Here is an 18,377-nt window from a genome sequence, read left to right as displayed (position 1 = left end):
ATTTCTTAGTAAACTGATGTTCTAGTGCAGTTATCTTCTTCAAAGCACCGTTTTCTCTTACTTAGAGACCAAAGAATACGACATGATAAGATTCACTCATATATATCGAAATACTCCCGATGGTCTCTCGCCATAATGGCTTATTATATTCAGTCTAGAGTATATAACATGTTTGTATGTTATTTATAGTGTTTATTATATCATATTAGATCAATTCTGATAGATAAATAAGCCGTAGAGTTTATATATAAGCTGATATAAGCGTAATAATGAAGTGATTTCTCCTGGCACTCTCTGGAGCGGGAACACTGCCGAGTGTTCCCAGATGGTGCCTGGTTGGCTCTAAGTCTACGGATAAGCTCCGCCTACTGTTTTATAATGCCAAATAGTCAGTTATTATATTAGAAAGAATAATGCAAGAAAAAGAGATAAAAAACAAGGAAAAAAATCCAAAAAAATATATGGGCTGTGAGCAGACTAGCTACCCACATCCCCGTCACCATACCTGATATAAATGACTATAATTTCTTGTAGAAACGTCGTAGAACATTGATTCTGGTACCATTGTGTTGCCAAAGAGTTAAGCTATTTTTTCGGTATAAATAACTTAATTTCCATAATTTTTCGATTTTTTTTGAGAGCGCGAGGAAATTTGCCTGACTGCCCCCTTCAGTGGGACAGAGCACTGACAGGGAAGCCAGTAAATGAGATGATGGAATATGTGTCTTCAATATGCAAGGAAGCTGAGAAGAGGTTTGTACCCAAGGATAACAGAAATAACAAGACAGCCAGGATGAGCCCTTGGTTCACTCAAAGGTGTAGAGAGGCCAAAACCAAGTGTGCTAGAGAATTGAAGAAGTGTAGAAGGCAAAGGACCCAGGAGAATAAGGAGAGCAGTCGTAGAGTTAGAAATGAATAAGCACATGTAAGAAGTGAGGCCCAACGACAATACGAAAATAACATACCAGTGAAAACCAAATCTTACCCAAAGCTGTTGTATAGCCACATCAGGAAGAAAACAATAGTCAAGGGCCAGGTAATCAGGCTGAGGAAGGAAGGAGGGGAGGTCACAAGAAATGACCGAGAAGTATGTGAGGAGCTCAACGTGAGTTTCAAAGTGTTCACAGAGGAGACAGAAGGGACTCCAGAAAGACGGAGAGGTGGGGTACACCATCAAGTGTTGGACAATACATACAACCGAGGAACAAGTGAAGAGGCTATTAAGGGCCTAGATACCTCAGAGGTGATGGGGCCAGATAACATCTCTCCATGGGTGCTAAGAGGGAGAGCAGAGGCGCCATGTGCTATATGTGCCACTTACAACAATCTTCAACATATTTATCGAAACAGGGCGACTACCTGAGGTATGGAAGACAGCAAATGTAGTCCCAGTTTTTTAAAAAAAGGTGACAGACACGAAACATTAAGCTATAGACCAGTGTCATTGACATGTATAGTATGCAGAGTCATGGAGAAGATTATCAGAAGAGTGGTGGAGTACCTAGAAAATAATGAGCTTATCAAACGACAACGTGCAAGGTTTCAGGGATGGGAAATCCTATGTCACAAACCTACTGGAGTTCTATGACAGGGTGACAGCAGTAAGACAAGAGGGAGTGGGGAGGGCAGATTGCGTTTTCTTGGGCTGCAAGAAGACTTTTGACACGGTTCCACACAAGAAATTTGTGCATAACCTGGAGGACCAGGCAGGTATAACGGGGAAAGCTGCTGAAATGGATCAGAAAATACCTGTTAGGAAGACATCAGCGAGTCATGGTACGTGGCGAGGTGTCAGAGTGGGCGCCTGTGACGAGCAGGGTTCCACAGGGATCAGTCCTAGGACCGGTGCTGTTTCTGGTATTTTGGACGACATGACGGAAGAAACAGATTCAGAAGTGATTCTGTTTGCAGATGATGTGAAGTTGATGAGAAGAATTCAATCGGATGAGGACCAGGCAGAACGACAAAGGGATCTGGATACGCTGCAGGCCTTGTCCAGAAACTGACTCTTGGAGTTCAACCCCACCAAGTGTAAAGTCATGAAGATTTGGGAATAGCAAAGAAGACCGCACACGGAGTACAGTCTAGGGGGCTAGAGACTACAAACCTCGCTCAAGGAAAAGGATCTTGGGTGAGTATAACACCGGGTATATCTTTTGAGGCGCACATTAACTAAATAACTGATGCAGCATATGGGCGCCTAGCAAACCTAAGAATAGCATTCCGACATTTCAGTAAGGAATCGTTCAGGACCCTGTACACCATGTACGTCAGGCCTGTATTGGAGTACGCAGCACCAGTTTGGAACCCACACTTAGCCACGCACGTAAGAAAATTAGAGAAAGTGAAAAGGTTTGCAACAAGACTAGTCCCGGAGCTAAGGGCATGTCCTACTAGGAGAGGTTAAGGGAAATCGACCTGACGACACTAGAGGACAGGAGAGATAGGGGGGACATGATAATATAAAATATTGAGAAGAATTGTCAAGGTGGACAGAGACAGGATGTTCCAGAGATGGGACACAGAAACAAGGGGTCACAATTGGAAGTTGAAGACTCAGATGTGTCAAAGGGATGTTAGGAAGTATTTCTTCGGTCACAGAGTTGTCAGGAAGTGGAATAGTCTGGGAAGTGATGTAGTGGAGGCAGGATCCATACATAGCTTTAAGAAGAGGTATGATAAAGCTCATTGAGCAGGAAGAGTGACATAGTAGCGACCAGTGAAGAGGCGGTGTCAGGAGCTGTGACTCGACCCCTGCAACCACAACTAGGTGAGTACACGCATGCACCCAGATTGTTGATTCCTGTCCTCCAGAAGCTTAGGGTCAATGCCACCCACACCCACCACTGCCACCCACACCCACCACTGCCACCCATGCCCACCACTGCCACCCACGCCCACCACTGCCACCCACGCCCACCATCCACACTCACCACTGCCACTCATGCCCACCATACACACCCATCAATGCCACCCACGCCCACCATCCACACCCATCAATGCCACTCACGCCCACCATTCACAACCATCAATGCCACCCACGCCCACCATTCACACCTATCAGTGCCACCCACGCCCACCATTCACACCTATCATTGCCACACACGCCCACCATTCACACCTATCAGTGCCACCCACGCCCACCATACACTCCCATCAATGCCACCCACGCCCACCATCCACACCCATCAATGCCACTCACGCCCACCATTCACAATCATCAATGCCACCCACGCCCACCATACACACCCATCAATGCCACCCACGCCCACCATCCACACCCATCAATGCCACTCACGCCCACCATTCACAACCATCAATGCCATCCACGTCCACCATCCACATCCACCACTGCCACCCACGCCCACCATACACACCCATCAATGCCACCCACGCCCACCATCCACACCCATCAATGCCACTCACGCCCATCATTCACAACCATCAATGCCACCCACGCCCACCATTCACACCTATGAGTGCCACCCACGCCCACCATACACACCCATCAATGCCACCCACGCCCACCATCCACACCCGTCAATGCCACTCACGCCCACCATTTACACCTATTAGTGCCACCCACGCCCAGCATGAATCCCGCACTTACCCATGCCGCCCACAGGTACCTTAACAACCTACCATATGGACTGCTGCGTAAGTTCCTGGAGCCCACACCGCCCACACCGCCCACACCGCCCACAGTGCCAGAGAGACTTAAGCGCTCAACTCATGACACTGAAGAACAGATCTTCTGTGAATGGAACATAAGGGTGAGTTTAACATTTTATTATTGACGTTTTTACCTTCCTTATTACATGACATGAGAGACCAATTATAATAATAATAATAATAATAATGATAATAATAATAATAATAATAATTATTATTATTATTATTATTATTATTATTATTATTATTATTATTATTATTATTATTATTATTATCAGTACCTCCCCAGGCAAAGGTTTGATCCATGGAAGGAAAAAATAGCTCGACTTCCATTGATCAAGAGCTTTCTAGAATTAAAACTTACGGTTTTACATGGAAAGGTATATACACAGTTGAATGTGTATACCCCAGTGTATATACACAATGGAATTCGTACACCTCAGTGTATATACACAATGTATATACCTCAGTGTATACACAGAGGAATGTGTATATACACAGTGGAAAGTATATACCTCAGTGCATATACACACAGGGATGTGTATTCCTCAGTGTATATAAACAAATTGAGGTATATATCTCTCAGTGTATTTGCACTGAGAGTTAATTCACTACTATAGTCATTAAAGTGTTCTTGACTAGCAGTGAACAGGTGACATACAGCCTCAGTGACTGGTGTAGTAGATAGTCTTTAAACCTAATACAGCAAGTAACCAGTCTACGTTACAAGGCTCGACTCCCAACCAATCACAGTGCTTGTTACAACACGACTATACCAGCAGGAACACAATACTAGCTATTACACTGTTAATATATGGAGTCGTTCACAGGGACTCAGGACGACAAGAAACACAATGTGTCGTCCATAGGAACTCATAACACGACAAGAAACACAACGTAGGGTCTCACAACACAAGAAACATTATGTCGTCCATAAGGACCCACAACACGACATGAAACACAATAGGGACTTAAAACTCGAATAGAAACACAATGTGTCGTCAATAGAATCTCAGAACACGACAACAGCCACAATGTAAAGCGCATAAGAACTCACAACACGACAACAGCCACAATGTAAAGCGCATAAGAACTCACAACACGACAACAGCCACAATGTAAAGCGCATAAGGACTCACAACACGACAACAGTCACAATGTAAAGCGCATAAAGACTCACAACACGACAACAGTCACAATGTAAAGCGCATAAAGTGACATAAAGCGCATAAAGACTCACAACACGACAACAGTCACAATGTATAGTGCATAAGGACTCACAACACGACAACAGTCACAATGTATAGTGCATAAGGACTCACAACACGACAACAGTCACAATGTATAGTGCATAAGGACTCACAACACGACAACAGTCACAATGTAAAGCGCATAAAGACTCACAACACGACAACAGTCACAATGTAAAGCGCATAAAGACTCACAACACGACAACAGCCACAATGTAAAGCGCATAAAGACTCACAACACGACAACAGCCACAATGTAAAGCGCATAAGGACTCACAACACGACAACAGTCACAATGTAAAGCGCATAAAGACTCACAACACGACAACAGTCACAATGTATAGTGCATAAGGACTCACAACACGACAACAGTCACAATGTATAGTGCATAAGGACTCACAACACGACAACAGTCATAATGTATAGTGCATAAAGACTCACAACACGACAACAGTCACAATGTATAGTGCATAAGGACTCACAACACGACAACAGTCATAATGTATAGTGCATAAAGACTCACAACACGACAACAGTCACAATGTATAGTGCATAAGGACTCACAACACGACAACAGTCATAATGTATAGTGCATAAAGACTCACAACACGACAACAGTCACAATGTATAGTGCATAAGGACTCACAACACGACAACAGTCACAATGTATAGTGCATAAGGACTCACAACACGACAACAGTCACAATGTATAGTGCATAAGGACTCACAACACGACAACAGTCACAATGTATAGTGCATAAGGACTCACAACACGACAACAGTCACAATGTATAGTGCATAAGGACTCACAACACGACAACAGTCACAATGTATAGTGCATAAGGACTCACAACACGACAACAGCCACAATGTAAAGCGCATAAGAACTCACAACACGACAACAGTCACAATGTATAGTGCATAAGGACTCACAACACGACAACAGTCACAATGTATAGTGCATAAGGACTCACAACACGACAACAGTCACAATGTATAGTGCATAAGGACTCACAACACGACAACAGTCACAATGTATAGTGCATAAGGACTCACAACACGACAACACTCGCCATATATCGTGCACAGGAACTCACAACACAACAGGAAACACAATGAAAAGGGCAAAATAAGTCGCGCATGACCTGACATCTTCAAGAGGCTGTTTAATAAGAATTTACAAGTCAGTGATCGCATTGTTCACACACACACACACACACACACACACACACACACACACACACACACACACACACACACAGTGGGACGTCATACAGTGCCTGGGTAAAGGGGGACAGAGTCGATCTAAGAAAGAGCAATTCTTGCGTGTGTCTTGAGTGTGTTAATAATGGTATAAAATACCAACAGGTTGATGAGTGAGACCCATGTGCAACAGTTGGGTATCTTTATTGTTGAAACCTGCACAGTAAGCTTCTTCAGTCATTTACAAAGGCAGCAGGTGTAATAGTGAAAGATGATGTAATCAGTCCATCAACCTTGGAGGACTAGTATTTAAGGTGGTCAGTCCCTCAGCCTGGAGAAGAGTTCAGCTCCATGGTCTGGAACGATATGAAGCCGAAGTATGAGAACGGAGTCTTAAATACTGTCGAAGGTGATTCACTAGTAGAAGTAAGAAAACAAGAACTGTGGAGTCCTGCAGGAAGCGTACTGGCTCATGCTAAGTGTGGCATGCAAAGAGTACGTAACCTTTATTCGGCGCATGGACACACCCTCATTTACAGGCTATCTCCCCCAACCAGCGAACCAGGTTCTAGCCAATAAGAAGGTGGGATTGACAATCGCAGAGGTTATGTGGATACCGCTCTCCTGTCTGCCCTTGTCATTCCCATTCTAGAGCTGGTTGAAGCACGGTCTGCTATCTTGTGGCTTCTATTTCTGCCTTGCTTACCGTGGAGTGCACTATATTTATCACTGTACATAGTGTACATATTGCTGTTATAATTGGTGAAGGATAATATAAGTCTAAACTTTTTCTACTGTGTTTATTTGCTCCCATTACACCTGGGATAACAGGCCATTTGAAATCCTAGGTTGTAATACTAAGCTAGTTACTCTGGAATCCAGCTCTTCTCACTCATAACTAGTAGTTATGAGAGGAAGTGTAAGAGATGCCCTCTAATACTACACCTGCTGCCTTTGTATTTAGCTGAAGAAGGCTACTGTGTAGGCGAAACGTTTCAACAATCAAGACACCCAACTGTTGTACTTGTGTCTTACTCATCCCCTGAGTGACTGATGCTAATTCACTGGTCAGATATTTTTTGGCCAGTTAAACTCACGAGCCCATGGGACTGTAACACACATCCACGAGCATCATGGGGAGGCGCTAAACCCTTAGGGGTCATAGAGCACCTTAGGATTTGTAGGCAATCAGGTCTTGTTTCATGGGGTGTGTATCTCTAATTTCTTAGGCTTTACAAAACCACGGAAAGGGCGGGGTTGGGGGTGGGAGGGGGGAGTTGAACCCATGGCGAATGAGTCTTTTACAAGTCACCCAAGATGAGTGAGTCCTTTAGAAGTTACCCATGACGAGTGAGTCCTTTAGGAGTCACCCATGGCGAGTGAGTCCTTTAGAAGTCACCCAAGACGAGTAAATTCTTTAGAAGTTACTCATGACGAGTGAGTCCTTTAGGAGTCACTCACTATGGGTTCAACCCCCACCCGATCCGTGATTCTTTAGCAATCGTAATGTAACGACCTCGTGAGTCGTTCTTAGCTCTACAGCCGCCTATGACAAGATATCAACCAAACATCCGTTCCTTATAACCGGTTAATAATATATCCCGTACATGTCCCTTATACAGGGACATGTACGAGATATATAGCAAAAAAATCCCTACAAGATTTCGCATATAAAAATTTACTCATCAAATTTGAAACAGAGTTCACTTAACTCACTCAAAGAAGGTAAACTAGAATTATTTCAGGGTAAACCAGGTATTTACGGAACATTACCACTGAGTAAAGTCTTCTAAAATAATGTAAACTGCTCTGAAATTTTCAGTTATCAATATCAAAACAAACCTTTTTATTTTCAAATTTCTTTTTTATGGTATAAATATTAGAGCCAAAATAAACCTAATTTACAACTTTCTAATTTACAAATTTCTAATTTTCAAAATTTCAAATTTTTTAGGAAACATAGTCATACGAAGCCTACTAATTCGAAAATTTAAAAAAAATATCTTTTTGTGGTATAAATATAAGCCAAAATATTACTTCTAATTTTCAAAAAATTGTCAAAAAATGCCTTATTAATTTTCAAAGTCTAATTTACAAATTTCTAATTTGAAAATTTCTAATTTATAAACTTCTAATCTAAAAATTTCTAATCTAAAAATTTCTAATTTAAAAATTTCTAATTTTCAAATTTCTAATTGTCAAAATTCTAAATTTCGGTGGTTGATGCCCATGTGTTGCTGCAGACTGAGGCTGGCCTGTACCTGCTGATGACCTTCCATAACCTGTCAGCAGCCTACAGTGTTGACTGTCACGGTGCTTATATTGAGGTGGAGAGAGAGAACAATGGTTATGATGCTAGATGGTGTGGCAACCGTGTCTCCCAGGTCAGTGTAATACTGTCTCCCAGGTCAGTGTAATACTGTCTCCCAGGTCAATGTAATACTGTCTCCCAGGTCAGTGTAATACTATGTCTCCCAGGCCAGTGTAATACTGTCTCCCAGGTCAGTGTAATACTGTCTCCCAGGTCAGTGTAATACTGTCTCCAAGGTTAGTGTAATACTGTCTCCCAAGTCAGTGTAATACTGTCTCCCAGGTCAGTGTAATACTGTCTCTCCCAGGTCAGTGTAATACTGTCTCCCAGGTCTGTGTAATACTGTCTCCCAGGTCAGTGTAATACTATGTCTCCCAGGTCAGTGTAATACTGTCTCCCAGGTCAATGTAATACTGTCTCCCAGGTCAGTGTAATACTTTGTCTCCCAGGTCAGTGTAATACTGTCTCCCAGGTCAGTGTTATACTATCTCCAAGGTCAGTGTAATACTGTCTCCCCGGTCAGTGTAATACTATGTCTACAGGTCAGTGTAATACTGTCTCCCAGGTCAGTATTATACTGTCTCCCTGGTCAGTGTAATACTGTCTTCCAGGTCAGTGTAATACTGTCTCCCAGATTAGTGTAATACTGTCTCCCAGGTCAGTGTAATACTGTCTCCCAGGTCAGTGTAATACTATGTCTCCCAGGCCAGTGTAATACTGTCTCCCAGGTCAGTATTATACTGTCTCCCAGGTCAGTGTAATACTGTCTCCCAGGTCAGTGTAATACTGTCTTCCAGGTCAGTGTAATACTGTCTCCCAGATTAGTGTAATACTGTCTCCCAGGTCAGTGTAATACTGTCCCCCAGGTCAGTGTAATACTGTCTCCCAGGTCAGTGCAATACTGTCTCCCAGGTCAGTGTAATACTGTCTCCCAGGTTAGTGCAATACTGTCTCCCAGGTCAGTGTAATACTGTCTCTCACAGGTAATACTGTCTCTCCCAGTAGTGTAATACTACTGTTGTCTGTAATACCCAGGTCAGTGTAATACTGTCTCCCAGGTCAGTGCAATACTGTCTCCCAGGTCAGTGTAATACTGTCTCCCTGGTTAGTGTAATACTGTCTCCCAGATCAGTGTAATACTGTCTCTCACAGGTCAGTATATTACTTTGTCTCCCAGGTCAGTGTAATACTGTCTCCCAGGTCAGTGTAATACTGTCTCTCCCAGGTCAGTGTAATACTGTCTCCCAGGTTAGTGTAATACTGTCTCCTAGGTCAGTGTAATACTGTCTCCCTGGTTAGTGTAATACTGTCTCCCAGGTCAGTGTAATACTGTCTCTCCCAGGTCAGTGTATTACTTTGTCTCCCAGGTCAGTGTAATATTGTCTCTCAGGTTAGTGTAATACTGTCTCCCAGGTCAGTGTAATACTGTCTCCCAGGTTAGTGTAATACTGTCTCCCAGGTCAGTGTAATACTGTCTCCCAGGTCAGTGTTATACTGTCTCCCAGGTCAGTGTAATACTATGCCTCCCACGTCAATGTAATACTACGTCTCCCAAGTCAGTGTAATACTGTCTCTCCCAGGTCAATGTTACACTGTCTCTCCCAGGTCAGTGTAATACTATGTTTCCTAGGTCAGTGTAATACTGTCTCTTCCAGGTCAGTGTAATACTGTCTCTCACGGGTCAGTGTAATACTATGTCTCCCAGGTCAGTGTAATACTATGTCTCCCAGGTCAGTGTAATACTGTCTCTCCAAGGTCAGTGTTATACTGTCTCTCCCAGGTCAGTGTTATACTGTCTCTTCCAGGTCAGTGTAATACTGTCTCTCCCAGGTCAGTGTAATACTATGTCTCCCAGGTCAGTGTAATACTATGTTTCCTAGGTCAGTGTAATACTGTCTCTTCCAGGTCAGTGTAATACTGTCTCTCACGGGTCAGTGTAATACTATGTCTCCCAGGTCAGTGTAATACTGTCTCTCCAAGGTCAGTGTTATACTGTCTCTCCCAGGTCAGTGTTATACTGTCTCTTCCAGGTCAGTGTAATACTGTCTCTCCCAGGTCAGTGTAATACCGTCTCTCCCAGGTCAGTATAATACTGTCTCTCCCAGGTCAGTGTAATAATGTCTCTCCCAGGTCAGTGTAATACTATGTCTCCCAGGTCAGTGTAATATATTTGTCCCAGGTCAGTGTTATACTGCGTCTCCCGGTCAGTGAAATACTGCGTGTTCCAGGTCAGTGTTATATTGTGTGTTCCAGGTCAGTGTAATACTGTGTGCTCCAGGTCAGTGTTATGCATGTTCCAACTCAGTGTTATACCGAGTGTTCCAGATCAGTGTTATACTGTGTGTTCCAAATCAGTGTTATACTGTATGTTCCATGTTAGTGTTATGAATGTTCCAAGTCAGTGTTATACTGTGTGCTCCAGGTCAGTGTTATATAGTGTGTCAAAGGTCAGTGCTCTACTGTGTGTTCCAGGTCAGTGTAATATTGTGTGTTCCAGGTCAGTGTAATACCGTGTGCTCCAAGTCAGTGTTATACTGTGTGTTCCAGTTCAGTGTTATGTATGTTCGAAGTCTGTGTTATACTGTGTGTTCCAGGTCAGTGTTATACTGTGTGTTCCAGGTCAGTGTAATACTGTATGCTCCAGGTCAGTGTTATGCTATGTGTTCCAGGTCTGTGTTATACTGTGTTCCAGGTCAGTGTTATACTGTGTGTTCCAGGTCAGTGTTATATTGTGTTCCAGGTCTGTTATACTGTGTGTTCCTGGTCAGTGTAATATTGTGTGTTCCAGGTCAGTGTAATACTGTATGCTCCAGGTCAGTGTTATGCTATGTGTTCCAGGTCTGTGTTATACTGTGTTCCAGGTCAGTGTTATACTGTGTGTTCCAGGTCAGTGTAATACTGTATGCTCCAGGTCAGTGTTATGCTATGTGTTCCAGGTCTGTGTTATACTGTGTGTTCCAGGTCAGTGTTATACTGTGTGTTCCAGGTCAGTGTTATATTGTGTTCCAGGTCTGTTATACTGTGTGTTCCTGGTCAGTGTAATATTGTGTGTTCCAGGTCAGTGTCATACTGTGTGTTCCAGGTCAGTGTTATACTGTGTGTCCCAGTTCAGTGTAATACTGTGTGCTACATGTCAGTGTTATACTGTGTGTTTCAGATCAGTGTAATACTGCGTGTTCCACGTCAGTGTTAGGTGTGTTCTGTATCTTAGTTCAGTATTGTTCCGTTTCACAGTATTATTCTATATTCCAATCAGCATTATTTGCCCAGTCAGTATTATTCACGTGTCTCAATCAGTATTATTTTCTATGAGTCAGTATACTTGTGTCTCAGTCATTATTCTTTGTCTCAATAAGTATAACTGTGTCTCAGTATAATTATCTCTCAGCAGTGTTATTTGTCTCGGTCAGTATTATTCTTACCTGTCTCAAGTCAGTATTATTTTTTCTGTTTTTCTCACTGTTTGGAGCCGCAGGGCGATGTTTCGCCCTCTTACTAGACCTTTATCAAGTATCTCTTGGTGTTTATGTACATCAATAGTGTACTCACCTAATTGTAGTTGCAGGAGTCGAGACTTAGCTCCTGGCCCCGCCTCTTCACTGATCGCTACTAGGTCCTCTCTCTCTCTCTCTCTCTCTCTCTCTCTCTCTCTCTCTCTCTCTCTCTCTCTCTCTCTCTCTCTCTCTCTCTCTCCTTCCTGAGCTTTGTCCTACCTCGTCTTTAAACTATGTATGGTTCCTGCCTCCACTATATCACTGGCTAGGCTATTCCACTTTCTGACAACTCTATGACTGAAGAAATACTTCCTAACATCCCTGTGACTCATCTGAGTCTTCAGCTTCCAATTGTGACCCCTTGTTTCTGTGTCCCATCTGTGGAACATCCTGTCTCTGTCCACCTTGTCTATTCCACGCAGTATTTTGTATGTCGTTATCATGTCTCCCCTGACCCTCGTGTCCTCCAGTGTTGTCAGACCGATTTCCCTTTACCTTTCTTCATAGAACATACCCCTTAGCTCTGGAACTAGCCTTGTTGCAAACCTTTGCACTTTCTCTTATTTTTTGACGTGTTTGACCAGGTGTGGGTTCCAAACTGGTGCTGTGTACTCCAGTATGGACCTGACGTACACAGTGTATAAAGTCTTGAACGATTCCTTACTGAGGTACTGGAACGCTATTCTCAGGTTTGCCAGGCGCCCATATGCCGCAGCAGTTATCTGTTTAATTTGTGCTTCTGCCGACGTACTCGGTATTATACTCACCCCAAGATCTTTCTCCTTGAGTGAGGTTTGCAGTCTTTGGCCTCCTAGCCTATACTCTGTCTGTGGTCTTATTTGCCCTTCCCCGATCTTCGTGACTTTGCATTTGGCGGGGTTAAATTCTAGGAGCCAGGTGCTGGACCATGTGTCCAGCCTGTCCAGGTCTCTTTGTGTATGTATCTCCGTGTCTTTATACACTCACTGGTGTATATTTCTCGGTGATTAAATGCACTTTCATTTAACTTTTGTTTTGGGGATAAGATAAGATGCCTGTATGTATATGATTTTGTTTGGATTTTTAACCCGGAATAGGGAGGGTTAGTCACCCAGGATAACCCGGGGTAGGGGGGTTAGCCACCCAGGATAACTCGGGGTAGGGATGGTTAGCCACCCAGGATAACTCGGGGTAGGGATGGTTAGCCACCCAGGATAACTCGGGGTAGGGATGGTTGGCCATCCAGGGTAACCCGGGGTAGGGATGGTTAGCCACCCAGGATAACCGGGGGTAGGGATGGTTAGCCACCCAGGATAACCCGGGGTAGGGATGGTTAGCCACCCAGGATAACCCGGGGTAGGGATGGTTAGCCACCCAGGATAACCCGGGGTAGGGATGGTTAGCCATCCAGGATAACCCGGGGTAGGGATGGTTAGCCACCCAGGATAACTCGAGGTAGGGATGATTGGCCACCCAGGATAACCGGGGTAAGGATGGTTAGCCACCCAGGATAACCCGGGGTAGGGATGGTTAGCCACCCAGGATAACCCGGGGTAGGGATGGTTAGCCATCCAGGATAACCCGGGGTAGGGATGGTTAGCCACCCAGGATAACTCGAGGTAGGGATGATTGGCCATCCAGGGTAACCCGGGGTAGAGATGGTTAGCCACCCAGGATAACCCGGGGTAGGGATGGTTAGCCACCCAGGATAACCCGGGGTAAGGATGGTTAGCCACCCAGGATAACCCGGGGTAGGGATGGTTAGCCACCCAGGATAACCCGGGGTAGGGATGGTTAGCCACCCAGGATAACCCGGGGTAGGGATGGTTATCCACCCAGGATAACCGGGGGTAGGGATGGTTAGCCACCCAGGATAACCCGGGGTAGGGATGGTTAGCCACCCAGGATAACCCGGGGTAGGGATGGTTAGCCATCCAGGATAACCCGGGGTAGGGATGGTTAGCCACCCAGGATAACTCGAGGTAGGGATGATTGGCCATCCAGGGTAACCCGGGGTAGAGATGGTTAGCCACCCAGGATAACCCGAGGTAGGGATGGTTAGCCACCCAGGATAACCCGGGGTAAGGATGGTTAGCCACCCAGGATAACCCGGGGTAGGGATGGTTAGCCACCCAGGATAACCCGGGGTAGGGATGGTTAGCCACCCAGGATAACCCGGGGTAGGGATGGTTATCCACCCAGGATAACCGGGGGTAGGGATGGTTAGCCACCCAGGATAACCCGGGGTAGGGATGGTTAGCCACCCAGGATAACCCGGGGTAGGGATGGTTAGCCATCCAGGATAACTCGGGGTAGGGATGGTTAGCCACCCAGGATAACTCGGGGTAGGGATGGTTAGCCACCCAGGATAACCCGGGGTAGGGATGGTTAGCCACCCAGGATAACCCGGGGTAGGGATGGTTAGCCATCCAGGATAACCCGGGGTAGGGATGGTTAGCCACCCAGGATAACCGGGGGTAGGGATGGTTAGCCACCCAGGATAACCCGGGGTAGGGATGGTTAGCCACCCAGGATAACCCGGGGTAGGGATGGTTAGCCACCCAGGATAACCAGGGGTAGTGATGGTTAGCCATCCAGGATAACCCGGGGTAGGGATGGTTAGCCACCCAGGATAACCCGGGGTAGGGATGGTTAGCCACCCAGGATAACCCGGGGTAGGGATGGTTAGCCACCCAGGGTAACCCGGGGTAGGGATGGTTAGCCACCCAGAATAACCCGGGGTAGGGATGGTTAGCCACCCAGGATAACCCGAGGTAGGGAAGGTTAGCCACCCAGGATAACTGTGAAAGGAAGCTATGATTTGTGTGCACTTTTCCACAGGTGAAGATAGAAGATAATCTTCAGTTTGTCTAGTTGTCTAAGGATCATGTCACCTGTGACTGTCATACTTAAGTAATATTTGCGTCCTCACCAATACATTACTGTTTCCTGCGCTTTCATTTGTATCTTATATCAACAACAAGATGAAACAAGTGTTGGAATTAGTGTAAAATACCGACACGATGTAAAAATTTGAAGCTACCCAACTAGGCAGGGTGTTCCACTCATCGACTAAAATAGTTTATCCATTTCTAGTCATTCTCGTTGGTCTATAGTCTTTATTGGGAATATATGCAGCTTGTACAATACTTTGGAAAATTATCATATTGGCAGCCTTCCCCATCTTTGGGTCTTAGTCAGGTAATACTCTCAGGTAATCACATAGCACCATATAATCTACAGCATGAAACTTGGTGACCTTCACTCTGTATTACGAATACAGGTGTAGTCTAGTGGCCTGCACACCTGGTTGTAGCACGATAAGCAAGGCAGAAACAAGGAACGAGCAAAAGACAACGGAAATACTTATATTTCTTTCGCCAAACAGCAAGCAATTATATATTCAATATTTACAGTGGATATGTACAGAAAGGCAATTTGCAAGTCTTCGTTCAGACTTGGAGGTAAGTCTGCCAATGTTCATTCACGAGTGTCCAACATCGCTTCACAACTATGGTGGGCTTCCTTGTGATTGGCTTAGTATCAGGTTTGCTGGTCTGGAGGGCTTGGTTGTATGGGTGTGTGACATACACCGAATAAAATGTAAGGTACTATTAGTATGCCATACTCTGTTATCGATATTAAGCTAAGTGATTTGTGATCGCTGTTTCCAAGCTCTTCATAAACCTCAAGATTATCTGTCAATCAAATCTTGTTTGTCAGAACCAGATTAAGAAGGTTATTTTCTCTAGCTGGCAATCCTGGATCACTTCAAGAAAGTCGCTAGACTCAAGATTACTTGTCAAATTACTCCAATCAATTTTTCTGAAATAAAAATCTCCCACTAAAACTACATTTTCGCATCTAGATGTCAGAGTAATTTTGTCACAAAGAGTTTTATTTTGATACCCCTTTATGAGGCATTCAGCAGAAATGTCTCTATTTTTCATACTGAGCCAGGTTTCATTTACTGCAACAATATCTGTGTTTCTTACGATAAGATAAGATTTCGTTCGGACTTTTAACCCTGGAGGGTTAGTCACCCAGGATAATCCAAGAAAGTCAGTGCGTCATTGAGGACTGTCTAAGTTATTTCCATTGGGGTTCTCAATCTTGTCCCCCAGGATGCGACCCACACCAGTCGACTAACACCCAGGTACCTATTTGCTGCTAGGTGAACAGGACAACAGGTGTAAGGAAACGTGTCGAATTGTTTCCACTCGCCAGGAATCGAACCCGGGCCCTCCGTGTGTGAAGCGGGAGCTTCAGCCACCAAGCCACATGCAATCAGTCTTAGTTAATCTACGTTATTTCCTGCACTCCGACTATTTGTGTAAAATATACTAAGGAAGGTTTTGCCTCGCTTTCCTCCTCTCGTTTTGTTTGTAGACAAATTTTCCAGTTTTTATCGGTAACCATTTCTCGGGTTATCCTGTATTCTGAATGTTTACCTAACATATCTTCACAATTTTTTCTTCCTCCATCGCAAGTATTGTAGTACCTTTGTTTCAACACATGTTTGAACACATGTTTCATACACACCCGAGGAAGGAAATTCCAGCAGTAGCAGCAGCAGCAGCGACACTACTGTACAGGGTGGTCTGGCAGATGGAGAGGGCAAACGATACTATAATGAGGAACCTCAATTATGTCTTGCCTCTGGCTTCCCAGGCTTTATGGCCGTGTTATTATCCGTGACAGGGCCTTAACCTTATAGTATAAATACTAGTCATGATGTTTTTGCGGTCCAGAAATAATCTTAGATCACGAGTCTTCCTTGTGTACGAAATGATTTCTCACACCAGTGCTTAGTAGAGAACCAGAAGTTGTTGAAACCAGAGAACAGAGAGATACTGCTTCTCTAATCATTTTTGGTTCTTGTACCACACATGAGAGGCTATAATTGACAAGTACTGCACGGCCTTGACTTTCTCTTACTTGTATAATTTGTCTTTGATACCGTTATTCAAGTTATATAGGTTATAGATCCCATTCATGTACTTCTATATTTCCATTTTCCTCGTCCCTTGGTTTAATTTTTTTTTATTTTGTCTCAAGTCGTATGTATATCAGTGATTGACTACTGCAGACAATAATATATTCTCCCTGTTCTTCATTAAACTCAACTTAACTCTAAATTAACAAAAAATAGAGGCACCAAGAATTCCTTGTCTGTTGTACATTATAAGGCAGAAGCTTTACTTTAAGCTTCAAGACATGTATATCTCAGTGAATATACACCTATTGTATAAACACTTGTCTTTAATAACTAATTTAAGGATTTAAATATTCTTGATACTTGTATATACAGATTTATATATGTGTGTCTTGCCGAATAAATAAAACTTGCTGTTTTGGCTTAAATAGCAACACTCTTCTTGCCGAATAAGGCATACGAAAATTTGTGTAGGCAATAATTTCGCAAAAATCATTCTGAACCTACTGAAAAAATATATTTCATTGTGTTTGTTTATTGTTATATTATTGTAAACTTATCTAAAATATGTTTAGTTGGATTAGGCTGAATTGAATTGCGCTTGTTATAATAAGGTTAGGTAAGTTTTCTAAGGTTCTTTTCGTACAAAATTATTAATTTTTACATTAACATAAAGGAAAAAATTTATCTTTAAACATATAATCGTTGCTAATTTTACCAAATGTCTACACTATCTTACTAAGTTAGGAGGATGTGTCACTGAGATTGCAGCTTGTCACTGAGTAAGGTCAAGCTGGACCCAACTTAGTGTTCATGCTACCTGGAGGTTACCTGGAGGTTATTCCGGGGATCAACGCCCCCGCGGCCCGGTCCACGACCAGGCCTCCCGATGGATCAGGGCCTGATCAACTAGGCTGTTACTGCTGGCCGCACGCAGTCCGACGTACGAGCCACAGCCCGGCTGATCCGGCACTGACTTTAGGTATCTGTCCAGCTCTCTCTTGAAGGCAGCCAGGGGTTTATTGGCAATTCCCCTAATGCTTGATGGGAGGCTGTTGAACAGTTTTGGGCCCCGGACACTTATGGTGTTTTCTCTTAGTGTACCAATGGCGCCCCTACTTTTTATTGGCGGCATTTTGCATCGCCTGCCCAGTCTTTTACTTTCGTAGGGAGTGATTTCTGTGTGCAGATTTGGGACCATTCCTTCCAAGATTTTCCAAGTGTAGATTATGATATATCTCTCCCTCCTGCGTTCCAACGAGTACAAGTCAAGTGCTTTCAAGCGTTCCCAGTAGTTAAGGTGCTTGACAGAACTTATACGTGCAGTAAAGGATCTCTGTACACTCTCTAGATCTGCGATTTCACCTGCTTTGTATGGAGATGTTAATGTACAGCAGTATTCCAGCCTAGAGAGAACAAGTGATTTGAAAAGGATCACCATGGGCTTGGCATCTCTCGTTTTGAAAATTCTCATTATCCATCCTATCATTTTCTTTGCACGTGCGATCGTGGCACTGTTGTGATCCTTGAAA

The 18,377-nt window shown here is 44.0% G+C and overlaps 1 protein-coding gene across 2 annotated transcripts in view; it reads left to right on the top strand.

Annotated features, from left to right (window-relative positions):
* LOC128701891 (serine-rich adhesin for platelets-like) overlaps window positions 1–18,377 on the top strand; it is a 354,089-nt gene that overhangs the window by 306,507 nt on the left and 29,205 nt on the right. For both annotated transcript variants that reach the window (XR_011393962.1, XM_070099856.1), the window contains exons 5-6: window positions 3,626–3,773; window positions 8,369–8,509. Coding sequence is in view for 1 of the 2 variants with exons in the window: in XM_070099856.1 (XP_069955957.1) it covers window positions 3,626–3,773; window positions 8,369–8,509 (289 nt within the window). In the remaining variant the exon portion in view is untranslated. The remainder of the gene's footprint in view (window positions 1–3,625; window positions 3,774–8,368; window positions 8,510–18,377) is intronic.

This window comes from Cherax quadricarinatus, chromosome 69 (genome assembly GCF_038502225.1).
Source record: "Cherax quadricarinatus isolate ZL_2023a chromosome 69, ASM3850222v1, whole genome shotgun sequence".
NCBI classification, from domain to species: Eukaryota; Metazoa; Arthropoda; class Malacostraca; order Decapoda; family Parastacidae; genus Cherax; species Cherax quadricarinatus.
This window is presented reverse-complemented; position numbering and strand designations above follow the sequence as displayed.